We start from the raw sequence: 20,414 nt of genomic DNA, 5'->3' as shown, positions 1-20,414 counted from the left end.
CTGGCACGGAACCGCTTCCGCCAACTTTGTGAAGTGATCTATTATAACCAGTATCTGGTTGTATCCCGACTCTGTCATGCAGATTTTTTGATGGTCTATCTGCACCACTTCATTGAACTCCGAGCTCTCAACGGACTTGAGGGGAAACTTCATCTTCCTTGGGTCTTTTACCTGGAGACATGCCAGGTAGGCATTCACCCATCTCTCGCAAGCTTTTCTCATTCCTGGCCAATCAAATCTGTGAAGTATCCTTTGTTGTACTTTGTCTATCCCCTGGTGACCCATCTGGTCGTGTGATCTGAAAAGCACCTCTGTCTGGTACAATTGTGGTAGTATGATGAGGTTGTGTTTGTGTAATATCTTTTCCTTATCTCTCCTCTTGCACGCTACCACTCCATCAGCTGTGTGATAAAGTAAGTCTTTCTTTTCTTTGTAGAACTGGCTCAAGATCTTGTAGCTGTCTTCCTCAAGTTCCCCCTTCTCCTTGACCCCCGACTGGATCCATTTGGAGAGGTTACTTGTCATTTTGTCATTCTTCTGGGCTCTTATTAGGTCTGACAGCCTATATCTTGCCTTGACATGCTCCTTTAGCGCCATGATCTGTCCATTCATCTCACCAGGGTTGTGGATGTCATCACTCAGTTTCACGCATATCATCCTTTTCACGATTTTCATATCATCTTCTGGCACCAGATTCGTTCTGATGTTTGAGTTGCATGATAGTTCCCTGAATGGTTTCCTTGCGACCGCCATTTTCTCAAGTTCCTCACCACCTCGCATCTCCTGTACGTCCATGTTGTATGTTCCTGAAGATGGATCCGTCTGTAACTCCCTGTCGTGGTGCCTTGTCTTCTCTTCCGCCAGTATCATGCACAGACTGTCTTGGTTTTCGCTGCTCTCATCCGAGTCTTCATCCCATTCTTCACGCTCCCCGGACAATTTTCCTTCTCCGGTTTCTTCTTCCGTGAACATGGAACACTCCCCGGACTCTTGACCTAGTCCCAGGTGTTCAGTATCTTCTTTGAACGTCACTTTCTTTTTCCTAACCTTGGTCTGCTCCAGAATGTTTTCGGGGATTTTGTCAACTAGTGACCGCACGACATCTTTGCTGTCAGTGACGCTTCCTCTTGATGAGTCAGTATCGTTCACTGTCTCTTTTCTCCGAAGTATAGTGAATTCCGGTTTCTCTTGACCCTTCTCCTGGATCACGGGCTTATCATCTGATAGTTTCTCGAGCAACCTCATTAAGTCATCATCTATCTGTGCAGTTCCTGCTTCCACCTGGTTAAGATCATAGACTTTTGCCTTGAGCGTCTCCTTCACGATCTTCGACTTGAGTATAATCTCAATCGGAATCCTCTTGCTCTTCCTCAATATGGTCTTCTCTGGAGACTCTTTAGGTAATTCAGGATGATCTTCTATCGGTTTGCCTGACTTGTCCAGCCATCTCGTGAGTGGAAGACTGTCGTACGTTTCCTTGTCCATGAATGAGAAGCCATCTTTGATTTCAGGTCTGTCTGCTTCTCTTTGCTCTTGTCTCTCATAGAACTCTGTCTTCTTACTCAAGTTGTCGGCATTCTGATGTTTATCTCGCGTTCTATGCTCAATTATCATGTTGTATCCGTCCAGGCGAACTATCCACCTCCCAATGTAATTTTGGTCCATTGAGTACGTTTTCAGCCAGCTCAGTGCTCTGTTGTCGACTCGCAACTTGAATGGCTCACTGCCCAGGTATGCCCTGTATTTCTCGACAAAGGTAACCACCGCGAACATCTCAGCTTTCGGTGCTCCGTACTTCATTTCCGTGTCACTCAGGACTTTGCTCCCGTACGCTATTGGTCTCAAGACTGTCTTCCCATTCCATTCTTGTTCTTGGTGGAGAATCCCAGAAATCGCGACTACCGACGCATCCGTGTCCAGTACGTACATCCCTTTCTCAGTCGGCATACCCAGTACTGGTGCCTCACATAGCTCTTTCTTTATCCTCTGGAATGACTCTTCTGCTGCGTTGTTCCACGTGAACTTCTTGCCCTTGTGTCTCATTAATTGTTGCATCGGGTATACCTTGTCTGCATAGCCTTTGATGAACTCTCTATAATAGTTAGCGAAACCCAGGAAGCTCATCAACTGGTGCTCTGTCTTCGGTGATTTCCAGGTCAGGACTGCTTCCACGGCGTCCGTATCAGGTCTGATGCCGTGCTTGTCTACCATCCTGCCCAAGTATTTTATTGAGTCCTTGAGTATCTCGCACTTTGATGGTTTACACTTTAGCCCCGACCTCTTCATGCATGCAAACACTTCGTCTAGTCTCTCAATGTGGTCTTCCAGTGTTGGCGTCGCTATTACCACGTCATCCACGTAGCACATTACCAGGTTGCCATACTTCTTCGTTACGCCTATCAGCGCGTGTGCCATCAACCGCTGAAACGTGGCTGTGGCATTGCAAAGTCCAAACGACATCCGTTTCCATTGAAACAGACCCAACTCGCAGGCAAACCCTGTCTTGTCCCTGTCCTGCTTCCTTAGTGGTACTTGCCAAAAGGCCGAGCCTAAATCGAGAGTCGTAAAAAATTTTGCATCACCTAACTTCGAGAGGCTCTCATCAATCCTAGGTATGGGATAGGCATCCTTCACCGTGACGGAGTTCAGGTATCGAAAGTCACAACAAAACCTCAACTGGTCGCCTTTCTTTTTGGCCATCACTACTCCACACGCCCACGGTGACTTGGATGGTTCTATCATGTCATACTCTAGTAACGTCTCGATCTCTTTTCTACACGCGTCCGATTTGTGTGGGGTCATGCGCCTCGCCCCCTCCCTGTGTGGTACCGCGTTTTCCTCAAGTTCTATTTCATGCTCAACGAAATTGCAACACCCGATACCCGCCTTATGCCTCGAAAAAACTTCCTCGTTCCGCTCTAGTACGTCCTTGATGGCTTCGAGCTGTTCATCTTTCAGTTTGCCCCTCAAATGTTCAATCTCCGGCAGAACCGGTTTTTCATTTTGCATTTCATCTAGTGTGGGTCGCTCTGGAAAGTTCGAACAGCTCGAAAGACCATCATCCGTTTCTGACTTAAGTGATTTAATAAGACCTGAAGAATCTTTTATTTTCTGCAATCGTCTCAAGATACAAATTTTGTCCCTGTGATTGGGACAATCAACAACTTCATTTTGTTTTGAGTTCTCAATTGTTTCATATCGAGTTTTAACCGGTAAAGCATATCCCAGTTTCCTCCCTCTCTGTATCGTGATCGGTATATCAAGGGTATTCAACAAGACACTGACGCAGAGGCCGCTCTTCGTTATCGAAAATGATCTTCCTAAAACAGCAGCACTTTGACTATTAGGATTCGGAACTATGCACACTTGCTTGTTGTCACTTAGTTCATTGTAATTTTTCATCCTCAAACTTACGATTGCCGCTTCATTAGCTTTTAGCCTCACCCTCCTACTCAAGAATACCGGTGCTTTGTTTTCATTTGCCATTATTAAATTTACCGGTTTGACTGCGTACCTCCTATCCGGGTTCCGTATCCTGAACATTGCGTTATTTAGATCAATCGTTACGTCGAAATTCCTGATGAAGTCTCTGCCCAAAATGAATTGGTCAGATTCATCTAGGTTTTCTACCACGATGAAGCTCATCCACAGGTTACGTTCCCCCAAATTGAGGGCTATTATCGGCGTCCTGCCCAGCACCCGTAGGGCCCCTTTGTTTGCAGCTGACAGCCGTATTCTCGAGTCTATCAAGTCACCTTTGTCAAAGCCCATCTTCTCCCAAGTTTCGATTGGTATAACGCTCAAGACTGCTCCCGTGTCAAGCAACCCACGCAACTGAGTCTTTTTGCCACTTATATCCAGCACGTGCCCTGTCACATCTGCCTCCGTCCCGATGTGCATTGCATCTTCCTCAAGCATGGCGCAGTGTCCAATCGATCTCACTTTCAATTCTTCTTTCCCTACGTAGATTTGTCCAATTAGGTCTTCGTCACATGTTATCATCGTCTTGGTATAGATGTTAATCCCATCTATATTTAGCATCACCTCGTGTGGACCGTAAGCTTCAGTATATCTGCTATCAACACGTACCGACTTGCTGCCCCCTCTCATGAGTAGTGCTCTCAGTGCTCTAGAAGTCGTTTGTGGGCTTATACCACTCAAATAGTCTGCATACACGTCAATGTGCATTATCGTCTGGTCGCTCGGCTCGCTCAAGTTTCTGGTTACCTCGTGGCCGCCCACTGTGATTATCGACATTATCCTTGCCCCGATTTTCGATATGCCAAAAGGTTTACCTGTCACCATTTTCACAGTATTGCAATTCCCGGTCTTTGTTGAGCCTGGTATAGCCTCTGGTATTTGTTTCGATCCGGTTAATGCTTCGTTAAAATTCTGACTTTCTATCTCCAGCTTTAGTCGTCGCTCTATTTCTTTCGCAGCCAGATCCTGTTTCACTTTGGCAATTGCTTCCGTCGCCGCTTTCTCATAGTTTATCTCTAGAGAGTTCCCTGCCGCGGATTCTATGGCATCATTAACATGTGATACAGCTTTCACTGTCTTCGTCGGCAATTCCGTGCTTGGTGCTCCTAAGTTCCTCGATTCAAATTCGTTTTGCCTGTTCCGCTGATTCTGCACCGCCGCTAATGCCAACTTATGTTTAGGGTGACTCTGGTCCTTGACCGCTTCCCAGAACAAGGGACAATCCATTCGGAAGTGCCCCTCCTGGTTACAGAAGAAGCATCTTGCGCCTATCTTGATGATTAAGCCACTATAGTACTCGTGTTCCTCCATCTGGCTCATGTTCTCCTCATCTGGTGCATATCCTAGACTCTTCATGCCTTGTTTGTATGTTGTGCAGTCAGCCACGTGGTGATCCGCCGACCCGCAGTTCGCGCATGATCTGCGCTTGTCCATGTCATCTCTAGGTTTGTACCATGACGACCTCTGCGGTTGACTTCCCCCTTGCGTGTTCCTGTTTTCTGAATACGAGTATTTCTTGGGTTTCATCAGCATGTATTCCCTTGATTTCTGTCTCATTTCTTCTGGGGTTGGTGCGCTGTCTTTCGACAATGTGTAGTATGTTGCTAACCTTGTCCTTAAGTCGTCACTTTTTACCCCATCAATGAACTTCGAGGCAATGCTAAAGTTTCTTCTGTTTGTCGACTCCTCTGGGTCACTCCTTCTTCTCAAGCTCTCGAGATCATCTAGGAACCGATCTATTGACTCGTCGTCCCTCTGCCTTCTCTTTTCAAATCGCATCATCGCTTGGTGACCCTTCATGCCTGACCCGAATCGATTCAGCAATATCTCGAAGATCTTGTCCGCGGTATCGCGTTCTTCTTCTTTCTTCGCAACCACGCATTTTAATGCTGTGCCTTCTAAATTGCTGAGTATGGCTGTGCATGCTTGTCTTTCATCGTTCAAGTTGTCTTGCTCTAGATGTAATCTCATCACTTCCACCCACGTGTCAATGCATCCATCTGAGTCGTCTTTGAATTCTTTTGGCTTCTTGAATGTTTTTCTTGATTTCCCATCTCTCCTATCGCTCGAGTTAGTGTTCCTCGTGGCGAAGGCATCTAGAGTCCTGTTCATCATCTCCCAAGTGTTTGCCCATGTCATAGCATCCGGACCTGCGTTGCTGTTAGCTGTTGAGTCCCCCGGACCAGTCGTTGTACTTGACATTCCATTCTTCATGATTGTTTTAGCAGCTGTTGGTGCTATGTTCACCGTATCCCGGGTTAAGGGCAACGGTGTCGATTGCCGTTTGTTCCTTTGTGGTTCCACAAAGTCAACTCTGGTGCCTTGCGTGCGATCCGCTGCCGGTCTTTCTTGTGAGGTAGAATTACTCAAGATTGCATCCAATTTCGCCTGTATTGCACACGAACTCTCGGCCTGATTTTTGCTCATTGTGTCCATTCTCTTTTCCAGGCTACCTAATTGGCTGTTGACATCATCATATCGGTTTTTTAACTGTTGCAAATCTTTTTTGATGTTCTTATCTCGTTCTTCATTGGTGGTTTCTACATTATCTGACATCTCCTTGAGTCTCTCTTCTGTTGCCTTGGCCAGGTTAAAATAACTATCCAGATACTCGTTTTTGTTGTATCTTAATTCTTTTCTTATCACTTCTCTGTCCTCTTCGCTGTGCTTCAGCTTTTTGTCGATCTGATTCAGTTTCGCCATCAAGTCACCTAGCTCAAGAGTAGCCTCTTCATGGTCAGCCGTCGGTCTTTTTTCGGCCGTCGCTTCTGCTCTAGTTTGTTCCTCTCTCGGATTGGCTCCTGTCGTCTTCGTGCTCACTGTTCCAAATGTTCGTGCTCTTTCAGCTTTTGGTTCTTCAGTCACGTTCTCTTTCGTTTTTATTCCGACCATCATCGCCAACCTTTCTGTAAAAGATGTCTTTTTTACTTGAGAGTCTTCTTTCACCGTTTCTTCGGTGTTGCCTATTGCATCTTCCACGTTGTCTATTGGTGAGAATTCTATGGGTTTCGAGTTTGGTTCTTCTGCATTGGGCATTGGAGTAGACTCCGTCGCTATTTTCCTTGTTTCATCAACACTTTGATCAGGTGTCTCTAGATCAATCTCGATGGTGGGTTCTACTCGTTCCCCTTCCATGCCCTCTCTTGCTCTCTCCGTTGTACTCCTTGTGCTGACCATATTAACTTAAAAGCTCTTCTTTGTTATCTTCGGACCCATTGATGTTGTTTTGCGTAGCGACGAATTATACTTTGCTTCGGTAGGTCTTTTTTCAGCTACCGGTACCCTGCTCCGCCTCATTATTTCTATTTACAATTGCTCTTATTTACAATTTTACTATATACACAATCCTATTCTAAGAATATAATCTTTCGAGAGGAAAAAAAAAAAAAATTTTTTTTAAAAAATATACAACGTGGTGAAAACCTTGTTTCAGTTCTCTTTATTAACTTTTCGAGAAACTTTCCTTATTTGTGGTCTCAACCGTACCTGGTTCCAATTAGTCTTGTTCTACCTTAATTCTGTCTTAAAACACTTCTTGTAATTTTACTTCAATTTTTATACTGTCCCAAGACTTCCAATTGCCGTCCCTACTCTTCTTTGTACCGTCCCAGTACTTTCTGGCCGTGTCCCAAGACTCTTGTCCAAGACTACTGTCCCAAGGCTAGTGTCCCAAGACTACTGTCCCAAGATTAGTGTCCCAAGACTAGTGTCCCAAGACTAGTGTCCCAAGACTACTGTCCCAAGACTAGTGTCCCAAGACTACTGTCCCAAGACCCTTGTCCCAAGACCCCTGTCCCAAGACCCTGTCCCAAGACCCTGTCCCAAGACCCTGTCCCAAGACCCTGTCCCAAGACCCTTGTCCCAAGACCTTGTCCCAAGACCTTGTCCCAAGACCCTGTCCCAAGACCTTGTCCCAAGACCCTGTCCCAAGACCTTGTCCCAAGACCCTGTCCCAAGACCCTGTCCCAAGACCCTTGTCCCAAGACCTTGTCCCATGACCCTGTCCCAAGACCTTGTCCCAAGACCCTGTCCCAAGACCTTGTCCCAAGACCCTGTCCCAAGACCCTGTCCCAAGACCCCTGTCCCAAGACCTTGTCCCAAGACCTTGTCCCAAGACCCTGTCCCAAGACCCTTGTCCCAAGACCCTGTCCCAAGACCCTGTCCCAAGACCACTGTCCCAAGACTGTACTGTCCCAAGACTGTCCCCAGACTGCTCTGTCCTAAGACTTCTTCGGCACTGTCCCAAGACTGTTGACAAGTGTCTGGGTGGTGGGACTTCTTTCCTCTTCGTTATGGGGACTTCTTGATTCGCCGTACCTTGTACCACCACTCAAGCTCTACTAAAATTTTCCCAAAGTCCTCTCTTAAAAGCCAAATGCTGACCCCCCTTTTTCTTATTTCTCTTTTAGGCTACCTCTATTTCAATGTTCCAAGTAACTTGCGACCAAAACCTGTGCGCAGGTATCTTGTGATCACCTGTTCGTACAAAATTTTAACACAAATCCTCCCCAAAATGCAACAAAATACTAAGCAAGAAAAAGTAATAAAAACAGAAAGATGAGCCCACCTAAAATTCAAAGGTGACAAATGTCTACCTTCTATCGAAAAAAATGTCTTGTACCTAATTGCCACGCGTTTCCTTCCCCCCTGCTAGCGATCTTATGGGGTATTACAAAAACTGTCTATGTCCCTTCCCCCCTACCAATCCGACCAGGGTACCTTCCTTAACTCGAGTTCAAATTTCGATATCCACCTAATATTACCAACGCGTGTTAATGTCTAATGTAACTAAGTCAACGATGTCGACTAATTAGTTACTCTAATTTCCCCCTTTTTACAATTTACAACCGCCAACCTCTAACTTAACCAGCCCCCCTTCTAACCTCTCCCCTTTTTAGCCCCCCTTCTTAAGCCTAAAATTACCTTAAGCGCCGGGTGCTAAACCTCTCAAGAGAAAACCGTAGACCTGTCTCCAGGCCTGCTCAAGTAAAAACGTTTTTCAAAACCGGGTGATGTCGCTTATCCTATTTTACACTTATCTCCTATAATGTAATGTGGATTTTAACGATACCCGTTCTGCCCAACTTGAGAACTCGAGAATTGCCAAATCCTTCTTGGCTGCTTTCCCACTCGACTGGTCACCTGTTCCAGTCCAGTCTCCAATTGGTTCAGCTCAAGTGCTCCTGAACCACTTTCCCACTCGGCTGGTCACCTCTTCCAGTCAAGTCTCCTATTGGTTCAGCTCAAGTGCTCCTGAACCACTTTCCCACTCGGCTGGTCACCTCTTCCAGTCAAGTCTCCATGTTGTCCAGCTAAGTTCCAAGCTATCTAAAAACCCTTGACAACGCCCCACACTCGGGCTCTTTATTGAGGTTACTGGGTTAAATTGCTAGGTTGATCGAAACGATCAAACTTGTAAAACAGTATGGGTATACTATTTAATTAATATAAAGGTTTGATCCAACTAATCTGGTGTCAAAGTCACTGTCTTTTTTCGTTTTATGGTTTTTGTTTCGCTTTTTGTCTTTTTGCTCGTGTTTTTATCCCCCTAGTTGCCCCCCTTTACTCGGTTAGCTAAGCCTCGTTCGGAGAGCGTACCAGGAAGTTTTCTTGAGTTTTCTTAAAAAGCTATCACGGTACAACCGGAAGGTTTGCACGTTCCTGTCGAACCGTACCGCCGGTACTCTAGAATGGGCATTCAGCCCGAAGCTGTCTCAAGTGGGTTCGACTCCGTAGTCTTGATGTCGTAAACACCCAGGAGCGCCATAAAAACACTATGTAACATTCGTCTACTGCAGTCACACATGAGGCTTAAGAAAAATAGGCCCTATAACCACTGGCTCAAGGGTCAGGGACACCATCTCTTGTGTTTTTCTACCTCAAGAACGGTCGGAGCCAGTTCGGTTCGTTTGTGACATGAGACTACGACCCGTTACAGCTTAAAGGCTACTACTAAAATATCCCCCCACTCTAGAATTAGAAACGTCCCCATACTTAGGTCTCTAGATACCCAAAATACATGAACGCCGTTAAAAACCGGGTTGGAACAATCCGTTAAGTTACTTTTTATTAGACAGTGGAACTTTGATCCATTTCAGATGGATCAACCTAAAACTCGCCTTACCTCAACATAATGATCATAAAACACACTCTAGAAATTTAAATTAGTACTCACATTGTAGCACGCTCAAGAACCAGGAAGTAAATAAGTCGGTAAGCAACTCAAGAATCAATAAAGTAACTAAAATGAGTTTAATGTTAGTCAGTTTCAATAACAAGAACAAGTTTTTACTCTAGACTGTAAGTTCTCGTGAACCATTGGGACACTCTAGCTGTCCACCTTTCCACCGAAGGTTCACTCTGGTCCAGTTAATAATAGTACTCCAATCACAACAATCCAGTTCGTGGGAATGCGCTCGTCTCTGTTTTAGATGGGACAGCTCTACTCTCGATTATTATTGCTACTGAAATTGCGAATAGCAATTTCCCACTGATTTTTCTAGCAACTTTCCCGCGATTGTCACTCGATCGTTCTGACTTCTCTTTTCTGATTGTCAGTTATCGCGAGAAAATCGTGCATGACAGGTTCCATTCGAAATTTTGAAAAACTAAATTTCACTCCAAAATCAAGTGTTTTTTGCTTCTCTCAAGGTCAAACTTCCGAATATGACCGACTGGCACATAAGACACTTAGTGGAAAAAATTAGTGGGAAAGGAGGCTTCGGTGGGGAAGTGGTGGAAAGCAGTACCTTCCCGTGCCACGAATTTGGAGTAATAACAACGTTATCTCGAGGAAGACACGGAAGCGGAGGCTTGGTCCCCCAGAGATTGATATATGGTGAAAGACTGTAGTAAACTATCTTTTTAGCTACTCTGATGCCATAGAACTTTGAATTGACACCGGTATTATTTGATATTTTAGAATATGAGTAGCTAGGAAGAGGAAAAGGTCAATCCATCTCCAATGGATTTAATATAGAACTGTCACCAAAAACATATTGAAATAGGGTATTCGAGCCGTGTTTTTAAAATTAATCACGTAGTCTGAGGATCCGAGACTCAGCTAGGTGGTTGTGTTCGCATGTAAACGAAAGCTGATCAAAAGTCGTTTGACTGATGGCCTAAAAATATTAACTTTTTACTTAGCCCTAAACAGACCAGAAAATCAACTGGCAAGGTCGAGACGGTGAAAAACGAGTAGGATTAAGGTATTTGACGCCTGCCAGTCGTTAATAGGTACTTTTTCTACGCTCCGTCGCTGTGTAGTATTTGGGCGAATGTTACATTTCTTGAATGCTTCCAGAGTTGTTCTGGTTAGAAAGCCTAAATTATTTTGAACTCCTTTTGTGTAGCTGGAATATGCAGCATTTTGTGGTGAGTATGCATTTTGCAGTTTGGAGAGCTGTCTTTTCAATTTCGCTTTCCATGTATTTATCGCATGCTGATGGTGGTCCTAAAACCAATCCAAGGACTCTAAAACCGTCTACCATTGTAATATTTGTGCCTTAGAGATTTAATTAGTGATGGATATAGTTTTCAACCAGTAGCTTTTGAAGTTCAGGCTGCCGCTGGCCCTAGCAGAGATTTTTCTGAATAAGCTTTGTAAGAACTCTTGCACGTGTACCGAGGAACCCAGGGCAGGTGCTTTTAAGCAGAGAATCTCTCTGGCAATACAGATTGCGAATGCCGCTTGCGTACTCGGCACAGAAAATGACAAAACAACTCTTGACGAAATTTTTTATTTGTAACTATATATTAATATAAGTTTTCTCGTGTCTAGTTGCGTGTGCTTATTGAAGAAACGTAACCCGTATCGAGTTTAATTTTTACAACATCAACACCAATCATCTCCTTTTTGTCATTATCCTTTCCTTATCTCGAAAATTTTGAGGATATTGACTGGAAAATGTAATGAAGGAACTCCTGACTGTAACCTCGGTTACTATGATACTTTCGACCTTCTGATTAATTGAAATACAATTGTTTTAAATTATGAAAGTCTACATGAATTATTTCTGAATGAGTCCAGGTTTAATTAGGCTTGCTTTTTCTTTCGTTAATGTGACGTTTTAAATTATAGATAACCAAAATGGTTGCAAAGAAAGGCAAGAAGACTGGTGAAAACCTCAACAGCAAAATCCAGTTGGTTGCAAAGAGTGGAAAATATTGTCTGGGAGAAAAGGCTACAAGAAAGCAGCTCAAGTTTGCTAAAGCCAAACTGGTCATAGTTGCAAACAACATGACGCCTCTGGTCAAATCAGAAATAGAGTTTCTGGCCATGCTGGGTAAAGTAATTGTTCACCATTACGATGGAAACAGTGCAGCACTTGGTACAGCTTTTGGTAAATACTTCCGAGTTGGAGTTGCAACCATTGTTGACCCGGGAGATTCGGATGTCATCAAGACCTTGTCGATGCAGTGAACTTTAAGTTGAATATTCGAACAATTTGGTTGAAGCCTATTAAATGTTTGAATAAAGTTTCCTGTTCAAGAATAGAGTTTTAGAGTTCAGAATAAAATTGAGAAAACTGTAATTAGTCGAGAAGTTCATAATCATAGCGTTGATATCTTCAGATACCATGGATTATCAATCAGCCAAAGTCGCTGCATTGATGGCAGGGTTGGAGGCGAAGGTGACCAGTATTGAAAATGATCAGGAATATCGTGTTGATTCCTCTAATGACGGCTATTCAAATAATAAACAAGAGCACTTGCCCAATACTTTGAACCTACATGGAAATCAGGCTACAGCCAATATTAATCCAATGATCCTCACTAATATTCAGGGATCTCCTTATTTCAAGAAGGATCTGTACGCACTGAAAACTTTCCATGAAGTTGTTGACGAAATTTACTACAAGGTCGGTTTCTTTTGATATGGGTTTTTTGCAGTTGAAAGTATAAATAATATCAGAGAAAAAAATAATAAACGAGAAATGAATTAAGATGGTTTTGACAATTTTAGGTTGATCATCTAGAACCTTGGGAGAGAGGAAGTCGAAAAACTTCGGGGCAAGTAGGAATGTGCGGGGGTGTGAGAGGAGTAGGCGCAGGAGGAGTTGCTTCGACTGCCTACTGTATCATGTTCAAACTTTTTACGATGAGGATAACCCGGCGCCAAGTAAGTTAGTAATTGAGTCTGAAATCACCAAGTGAACCCAGATTATATGAGCTTTTTATTACCCTTGCGATAGATAAGTAAGGGCACTGCTATCGGGTACTAGACTTTTTTCCCGTATATAATTTTGTTCAAAGGACTCATCTGGACTCTTGATGGTACCTTGGTTCATATTGAGTTCAAGTTCATTAGTTTCTCCTGCAAACAAAGCCTGTAGGTGACGAATACGCCCGGGACGGGAAAGGTGCTTAGTTCGAATCTGACCAGGACCTGATTTTTTCAAACGGAAAATTTCTGTTTCAAATAAAATTGTCGGCCCTATATTTGTCTGCTTATGCTTTGTCTGCTTATGCTTATTCGACTAAGTTGCCACAGCTGAGAATTGTTATTTTTGCTGCAAACATTTTTCATTGTAGTTTGTTTTTTTTTCGCCATAATTCGTTTCGTTTTTTATATCGACTTAGTGGCTTCTTTTTGCGTCGTTTGAGGATCGAAAAAAATTTGCGTGCGTGTTATGAGGGCAAATGAGTCTTGAATTTTTTTAGTTTGAATTTTTGTCGTTTTGAAGGGTTACTGCTCAGGTATTTTGGGCTTTTTTACCGCGTGGAAGTTATACATTCAAATTCTTTCAACCATCTGGCGTGAGACGGCCGATGCTTTTGGCTCGAATTCGGCATGGAAATGTGTTTTTGTTAACTAGAGTCCATGTGCTTTTTGGGACTATCGTTCGTCTTTATTTTTGTCAGCTTAGCTCCCGTAGCCCGATTTTTTTTGAAGGTTCAGCTTTCTTCCAAGTTGCTGTAACACTCATGCTTGAAAACAAATAGCCCGGGAGATCGGTTTCACGAGGCCTGTTTTTTTCCTACCCTAAAGTTTTTGGCTAATTACCCTTGCGATAAGCAACGGTATTGCAAGCGGATACTGGACTTTTTTTTCGTAAACAACTTGGTCCACAGGACTCATCTCTTTTGTGTAGTTCTGGACTCATCTCTAGTGGTACCGTCTGAGCGTTCCCGGCATACTACAAATCTTAGTGTATCGGGCCCACTTAGGCTGTAGGTAACAAATTGGCGTGGTACGGTAATGGTCCTGGATTCGAATTTGACCGGGACATTTTTTTTTCAAACTGGAAATATTCCGTTTCAAAAAAAAATTGTCGGCTGTTTATTTGTCTGCTTATGTTTTGTCGGCCTACTTGCCTAATCGTAGAAAAGTTTTTTCTTGCTATGCGCAATTTATATTGTAGTTATCGTAGTGTTTTGATATAGTTCTGCTGTTTGTAGTTTCTTGACTTGTATATTTTCTATTTTTTCTGCTAAATGTCATTTTTTTCTGTCCAAAGGATTTCGGCTTATATTTTATCGGCTTAGTGGCACAACTTTTTTTCGGCGGTTTTGTTTTTTCTTCTCCTTTTTTTGGCCTTATTGGTTTCGGCCTTTTATTATATCGGCTTAGTGGCCGCATATTGCGTCTGTCGACGAGCGAATAAAGTTTGTGCGTGTCTGTGTTTTGAAGTTGAAAGGGACTTGATAATTTTTTTAATCCTTTTAATTTTTTGAGTTTATATTTGGGCTTTTCCTTTTTTTCGTTTTATTTGGTTTCAGATTTCACTGTATCAGCTTAGTGGCTTTCTATTGGTCCAGTTGACAAGCAAATAAAGTTTTTTGTTTGGGTGTGTTGAGGGCGAGGAGGACTTGTTAACTTTGTCTATGTCTTAATTCTCGTTGATTTTTTTTCGGCTCAAAGGGTTTCTGCTAAGGTATTTCCGGCTTTGTTATCGCTTGGTAAATTTTCTTCCGATGCCAATTTTGCTTTTTAATTTCTTGTATGCTTGCTGTATCGCAAGTTGTGCCAAGCTCAGCTTCACTTGTTTAGATTGTTATCTGCTGATTTTTTGTCGGCTTAATTCGCCTGAAAGGACTTTTTTTGATTTTTCGTCTTCTTTCTATTATTCCGAAAGCACCTTGTGTAATTTCCAATGGTTCAGCTAATTTTCTTTCGGATATTTAGGCTTCTGTTGCAATTTTAAATGCCAAAAACGAGGTTTTGATTTTTTTTCACTATTTTTTTTATTCGTTTGTGGTTTTTGATAGCCATTCAATTTTGTATCGCAAATAGTTCAAAGATCAGTTTAACCTGTGTGTACAATTTTACGACGGTAGTTGCATTCAGCCTGCTGTATGCAAAAGTTTTTTTTAAACGATCATTTTTTGGTTCCAAACGATCATTTTCTGAGGAGTGGGTCAGGCGCGCGGCACTTAACAGGGATGTCGTGGGTTCGAGTCATAGTTAGATAACGTTTGGAGATGTCCCAATGTCTTCCATTTCCTCTTAACATACATCACCATTTTTATAACAAAACCGCGCAAACATTCCACAACTGTTAAAGATCCTGAAACATCTAAAGGATATAGGCCCATTGCACTGCTGTCTCCCATGGCTTAACTAGTAGAAAAGTACTGCTAACCGAACTGAACCAGATCCTTGAACTGGCTAGTCATCAGCAAGGCTTCAGAAAACACGGTCGACAGTTACGGCTTTAAATTGCACCAGCCACTAAATAACTGAAGGCCTTAACAAAATGAAACCGTCATAGAACGCTACTTGTTGCTTTAGACCTAAACGTCGCAATTGATGCGGTTAACCACCAGGTTTTTGTTTACTGATCGATGGATGCTCTCATATTTACAAGGCTGCGTAGTGTGCGTCGATTTTATAAATCTGGCGTCACGGTAACGTAAATTGAATTAAGAAGTCCCACAAAACCTTTATGCGCTCCATGCAATTACCTAGTGAAAACATTACATTACTCACCTATGCAGATGATCTTACCCTTCTTACATCGGGGCCCAATGCATCGGTACTGCAAATCCCCCTGAGCGCATGCAAGGAACAACTACTGAAATGGCTCCTAGCTCTCAATCTTAATCGAGATCTAAATCTATCCCTTGATGATAAATCTATGGCCACATTATTTATTTAACACATGGTCTGCTAAAACAAATTCTGAATTTAAGGTTGATATTGGCCTATTTGCCTGAAACATTCTTAAGTCTTGTGTGCCATAATTGACAAAAAGCTGATTATTGTTCTCTATTTAATGATGCTCAATGTCATGTTGTATTTCAGGTTTATGTTGTGTAGTTTTTGATTGTAAGAAAGTTTCTGTGAACCCGCGTTTCATCACTCCGTCAACACGCTAGATACAAAACAAACAACATGTTCCTACTTGCTGAAGCCATTACTACAAACCTTGTTCCATTGGACAATCCCAAAGGCCGAGCAAATGAACCATACACATAATAAACAGGGTCTTAAGTCTCCATAAAAAACAGTTGAAGATTGCATCGCTAACCACCGTAAAAAAGTATGCAACTCACTTCCACCTGAAATAGAAGATAGTGGGAATAGGCTCGATCGTGAGGTCAAGTGCAAACTTGCTCAGCTTCGATCAGTATAATCTCCCTGCTGGATAATTACCGGAGTCTTACACCCTAAAATCTCTTGTGTCTGCGAAATCTGCAGTCAAGGCCATTGTAATTTCAATCACTTGTTTAATCGTCTAGGCAGACCGACAGATCTAGATATCGTCAGTCTCTGGATTGGCCCCTCCGTGAAGCTGAATCTCTTCAGCTCAAATAGTACAATGGAGCGGTGAGCTAAACTTCTTCAAAGAGATGATTAGCGTGCCGAAGGCTGCTGGCCTCTAAAGAACGTAAATTGAAAGACTTATTTAGATGAAATCTAGTGTCAAAATGGCCTTGAAGTAACCCACAAATGTTTTATGCCCTAAGTATCCCGTCGGGGGGCAACGAGAGTGGACTATGGACGAGATGAGGCCACCACCAACAAAACTTCATCTCCTCCGGTGATAAATGATTGGAAAAAAAAACTGCTGACTTTGAAGGAGACAAGGCCACAAATTCCTCGATAGCCGTTTACTTTGCAAGTAGCACAATGTTGCGACCAGTCTTTTGAAAAGTTACAACGTTTTTTTTTTTCATTTTAGTGCTGTTTTTTCTGCGTCGTGTGATAAAATGATCTGACGCAAAACTATAATTTAGGCATTATGGACAGGCATAGTAATATAGGCGAATTGGACAAAAATTTACTAGTTAAACAAAAAATATCAAATTTTTTTTTTGAAAATTGCATTTTTTTTCAAAACTTTTTTTGCAGAAAGTTTTGGTACCAAAAATGGAGCATGAAAATCCAGGAATTAATTGTACTTGCTGGAAACTAAGTTTTCAGGTCTTAAATTAAGCATAAATAAGCTGTTGTAAGCGTGCTCGCTCGCTTTATTCGATCGAAATTGAAATGAAAATTGAAAATTTCAAGCCAGTTTTCTCAATACTGAGAAATCTCTTTGAAAATTTTCTTTCGTTGAAATCACGACTGGAAGGTTTTGTATATCACTGGACTCATTCCTATAATCATTGTTGTACCTGATTGTGCGTGTAAAGCAAAAAAAGTTAAACACGCGAATACAAAGTCTTGCAGTGAGTAGGACCTGGGTCTTTGAAACAGACGATAATTGACAAAATAAACAATGCACTGCCCGAAAAGATGCTACAACAACACGCATTCACAAGCTTGCTTCTGAAATTAATGAAAAAGCAAATACAGAAAATGAATAGATACGTAAAGCTTCAATTTTAGGCGCTCTTGAACACTTATTTTTGACGCTCTTATGCTTCGTTGCTCTGGAAGTCCCTTGATTTGGTTTCAGAATTCGTTTTTGCTTTTTGGTACCATTGGTATAAAATAAACTTCTACAGTACTGTGTATGCAAATCGGCTTAATTTGAACCAGATTGTCAATTGTAAATTAATAGTTCAATTATAAGTTTTGTAAATTTTAATCAGCTTTTTTGTTATATAAGAATTATATGTAAAAATTTAATATAAAAGAAGTTTAATTTTGTTCTTCCAGCGTTAATGATTACATTAACTGTTTGACAAAACGGAATTTTTCAGTGCGAGTTTTGCCTTTGTGTTGAAAAACTGTTTGTGTTGAAAAACTTCAACAATGCACTCAATTGTTGAAAAAACAATTGAGTGCATTGAAATAATAGGCTAGTTGCGCAGAATTTCCCACAGCACCGTCGCTGAATATTCGGACGCTGATTTTTGTAATTATAATTGTATTGTAATTGTACTATCGTTTGTCTTCTTATGTTTTTGGGCTTGACTTCCAAAGCTTCGATTTTTTCTTACAAAGCATCAATTTTCTTTGTAAGCTTTTTCAACTAATGGTTTTTGTGAAATTTGTAAGTTAACTCTGTTTCTTTGCAACTGTTTTTTTTTGCTTGAATAGTGTTCGGCACATGCTATCGACTTTTCAACCACATTTGCCTCAGTTTGATTGGAAGAATAGATATTTTTAAGTTTCCGTGATTCAGAAGAAATGAGGCGTAAAAACTTTCCAAATTTCAGTGTTTATCTCAAAATTCCCATGATATATTGTATTCTGCTCAATCAATGTCTACCCAAGTTTTTTCGGCTTATTTTTCGGTCGGGTAATGATTTCTATTGACGTTACTGTTGTGTCTAGGCATGTTTTCCTCAATTTTATCATCATTTGGGTCGAATAGGTGGAAAATGATTTAAAAATCGAGGAATACTTATATCGGAATTGCAGTCTGTTTTTTTTTCTAGTCTGAAAATTAGCCTGAAAACGGAAAAAGCTTTTCTTGTAACGGAGACATATTTTTTCGATATTGAGATGAATCTCAATCAGATTTGAAAGGGCTTTTATATGATACTAATCGATACTTTTTTGAGGAAAAAAAAATACTTTTTTGAGGAAGTGAAAATCGGAAAAAAACAGGATAATCCATGGATGCTTCACTTGGTAAAGTGGTCGGAACTATAAAGAGCATTATTTTATCGAAACTAAATTTTAGCTGAACGTGCTGCTGTATCACCAGGATTCCCCATACATCCGAGGCATTGGTCTGCTCTACATCAGATACACACAATCACCTGAAGATTTGTTCACTTGGCTTAAACCTTTTCTCGACGACGAAGAGGTGAAATGTTTCTAATGCTATCCATATAAAAAAGGGTAATCTGAAAAACTACATAATATTTGGTGTCATTGTAACAGAAAATACTTTTTTTGTTTTACAGATTTTTTTGTGATTTTCTAACAGCATACCTCAATTAGTAGCTTGCTTCAGGTAGTTTTTGGTCGGCTTAAATATTTGTCTGTTAATTTAGGAGATAGATGTGAAATCTGGAGGTGGTGAAGTTATAACTATTGGTGAAATGGCGCGAAGACTACTGCGAAAATTAGACTGGTACGCCACCATGTTTCCAAGAATTCCAGTTAAATTTGCGAAAGAAATAGACGAGAAACTGAAAAACTACAAACTGAAGATGGCCGCTGCTCAAGTGGAGACGAAGCAAGCACAAGACAGTGCAGCAGTATTCGAACCCTCTGGCAAATCTTACGACCAGATGATGTCTAAACATATCGAAGAGCAGGAGCGATCGAAGGACTCTTCGAGGTACGTAAGGAAGGTAACATAACACTCCTCTCACGTTTTCTTACCCAATTTTCTTTGCAGTATATTTGGGGTAATTTTTGATGAACATTTAAGCTCGAGCAAAAAGAAAGACATCGATGAGAAGAAGCGTACGAGAAGCAAGAGCAGGTCGCAAAGCAGGGACAAAAAGAAGAAATCTTCGTCTGGTAAAAACAAACACAGGTCCAGATCGCGAGAAAAGAGTAAACATAGATCTCGTTCTAGGTCTAGGTCGCGCCAGAAGAAGCGCTCCAGTAAAGAGAGGGGTTCAGCCAAAGACCAGGAAGTGAAGAAGAAAAAATCAAGTCAGAGCAAATCAGATGGGAAGAGGAAGTCCTCAAGATCCAGGAGTAGACATCGTTCCAACTCTGCCAAGAAAAAGAGTGGCCGGTAAGACAATCGCGCGATGTTGTAGTTCTTATGAGACACTTGTTTGCTTCTTTTTCTATTCAAGAAGTTTTAAGTTTGCTTTTATTTCTATTCAAGAAGTTTTAAGTTTGCTTCTTTTTCTATTCAAGAAGTTTTAAGTTTGCTTCTTTTTCTATTCAAGAAGTTTTAAGTTTGCTGCTTTTTCTATCCAAGAAGTTTTAAGTTTCAAACACGCGATAGTAGAGACTGGTGAAACAATTGAGTTTTGTTTTAGCTACTGCTTGAAGTATAAACAAGTTATAAACTACTTTATTTCGTATAAACATTAACTTTTTTCGCCTCGGATAAAATTTAATTTGAAGGTATTGTTTAAACATGATTAGTTTTCAGGGAAAAGAAGAGATCCAGATCGCGGGAACACAAGAAATCCGGCAAACACAAAAGCAAAAAGAGCCGCAAGTCTTCTCGTTCGAAGTCACAGGAGAAATCGAAGGATTCGGAGAAGAAAAGCGAAAAAGATACAAAGAATGCACCCGAAAAAATAGACGAAAAGAAGGTGGGCGAAGAGAAATGTATATCAGAGGGAGCAGTAGCGGTTGAAAGAGACAATGAGGATAGCAATGAATGCAAAAAGGATAAATCTTTTGCGGAATCATCAGAAAACAATAAAGAACAACAAAGTAAAAACCCAGATGAAAAGGCCTCAGATTCCATGAAAGACTAGAACATTTTTTGCTTTTTTACTGTTCGTCCTGAATGATTTTTCTCTTCAATGTCCTTTGTTTTAGTAATTTATTTTTATTAAGTATCTAATAATTTGTGAGCAGAATAGTTTGAATAGTCTATTTTACCGAGCCAATTGTGATTGCAAGCTAGAGGCAACTTTCTAAATAGTTTTGACTCCTACTTTTTAATGTG

General features: G+C 41.4%; 2 protein-coding genes across 2 annotated transcripts; both read left to right on the top strand.

The window, feature by feature from the left end:
• Positions 1-11,569: 11,569 nt before the first annotated feature.
• Positions 11,570-11,902, top strand: LOC134841548 (uncharacterized). The gene has a single exon (XM_063857579.1). It carries the CDS (start codon positions 11,570-11,572, stop codon positions 11,900-11,902), a length of 333 nt encoding a protein of 110 aa, XP_063713649.1.
• A 156-nt stretch (positions 11,903-12,058) lies between these two features.
• On the top strand, positions 12,059-20,304 carry LOC134841350 (pre-mRNA-splicing factor 38B-like). The gene is made up of 6 exons (XM_063857278.1): positions 12,059-12,341; positions 12,446-12,601; positions 18,504-18,629; positions 18,820-19,109; positions 19,203-19,517; positions 19,887-20,304. The coding sequence occupies exons 1-6, from the start codon at positions 12,060-12,062 to the stop codon at positions 20,218-20,220; spliced, it is 1,503 nt and encodes a 500-aa protein (XP_063713348.1). The 5' UTR covers position 12,059; the 3' UTR covers positions 20,221-20,304.
• The last annotated feature ends 110 nt before the right edge of the window (positions 20,305-20,414 follow it).

Source organism: Symsagittifera roscoffensis, chromosome 3, assembly GCF_963678635.1.
Source record: "Symsagittifera roscoffensis chromosome 3, txSymRosc1.1, whole genome shotgun sequence".
Lineage (NCBI taxonomy): Eukaryota > Metazoa > Xenacoelomorpha > Acoela > Convolutidae > Symsagittifera > Symsagittifera roscoffensis.
Note: the sequence above shows the minus strand (reverse complement) of the source record. Positions and strands in the feature narration are given on the sequence as shown.

Bases quoted from the DNA above. Each gene is read 5' to 3' on its own strand.
- LOC134841548 (XM_063857579.1), top strand. From the start codon at position 11,570: ATGGTTGCAAAGAAAGGCAAGAAGACTGGTGAAAACCTCAACAGCAAA.
- LOC134841350 (XM_063857278.1), top strand. From the start codon at position 12,060: ATGGATTATCAATCAGCCAAAGTCGCTGCATTGATGGCAGGGTTGGAG. The intron at 12,602-18,503 runs GTAAGTTAGTAA...ACTAAATTTTAG, and splicing joins TGAGGATAACCCGGCGCCAA to CTGAACGTGCTGCTGTATCA. The intron at 19,518-19,886 runs GTAAGACAATCG...ATTAGTTTTCAG, and splicing joins GCCAAGAAAAAGAGTGGCCG to GGAAAAGAAGAGATCCAGAT.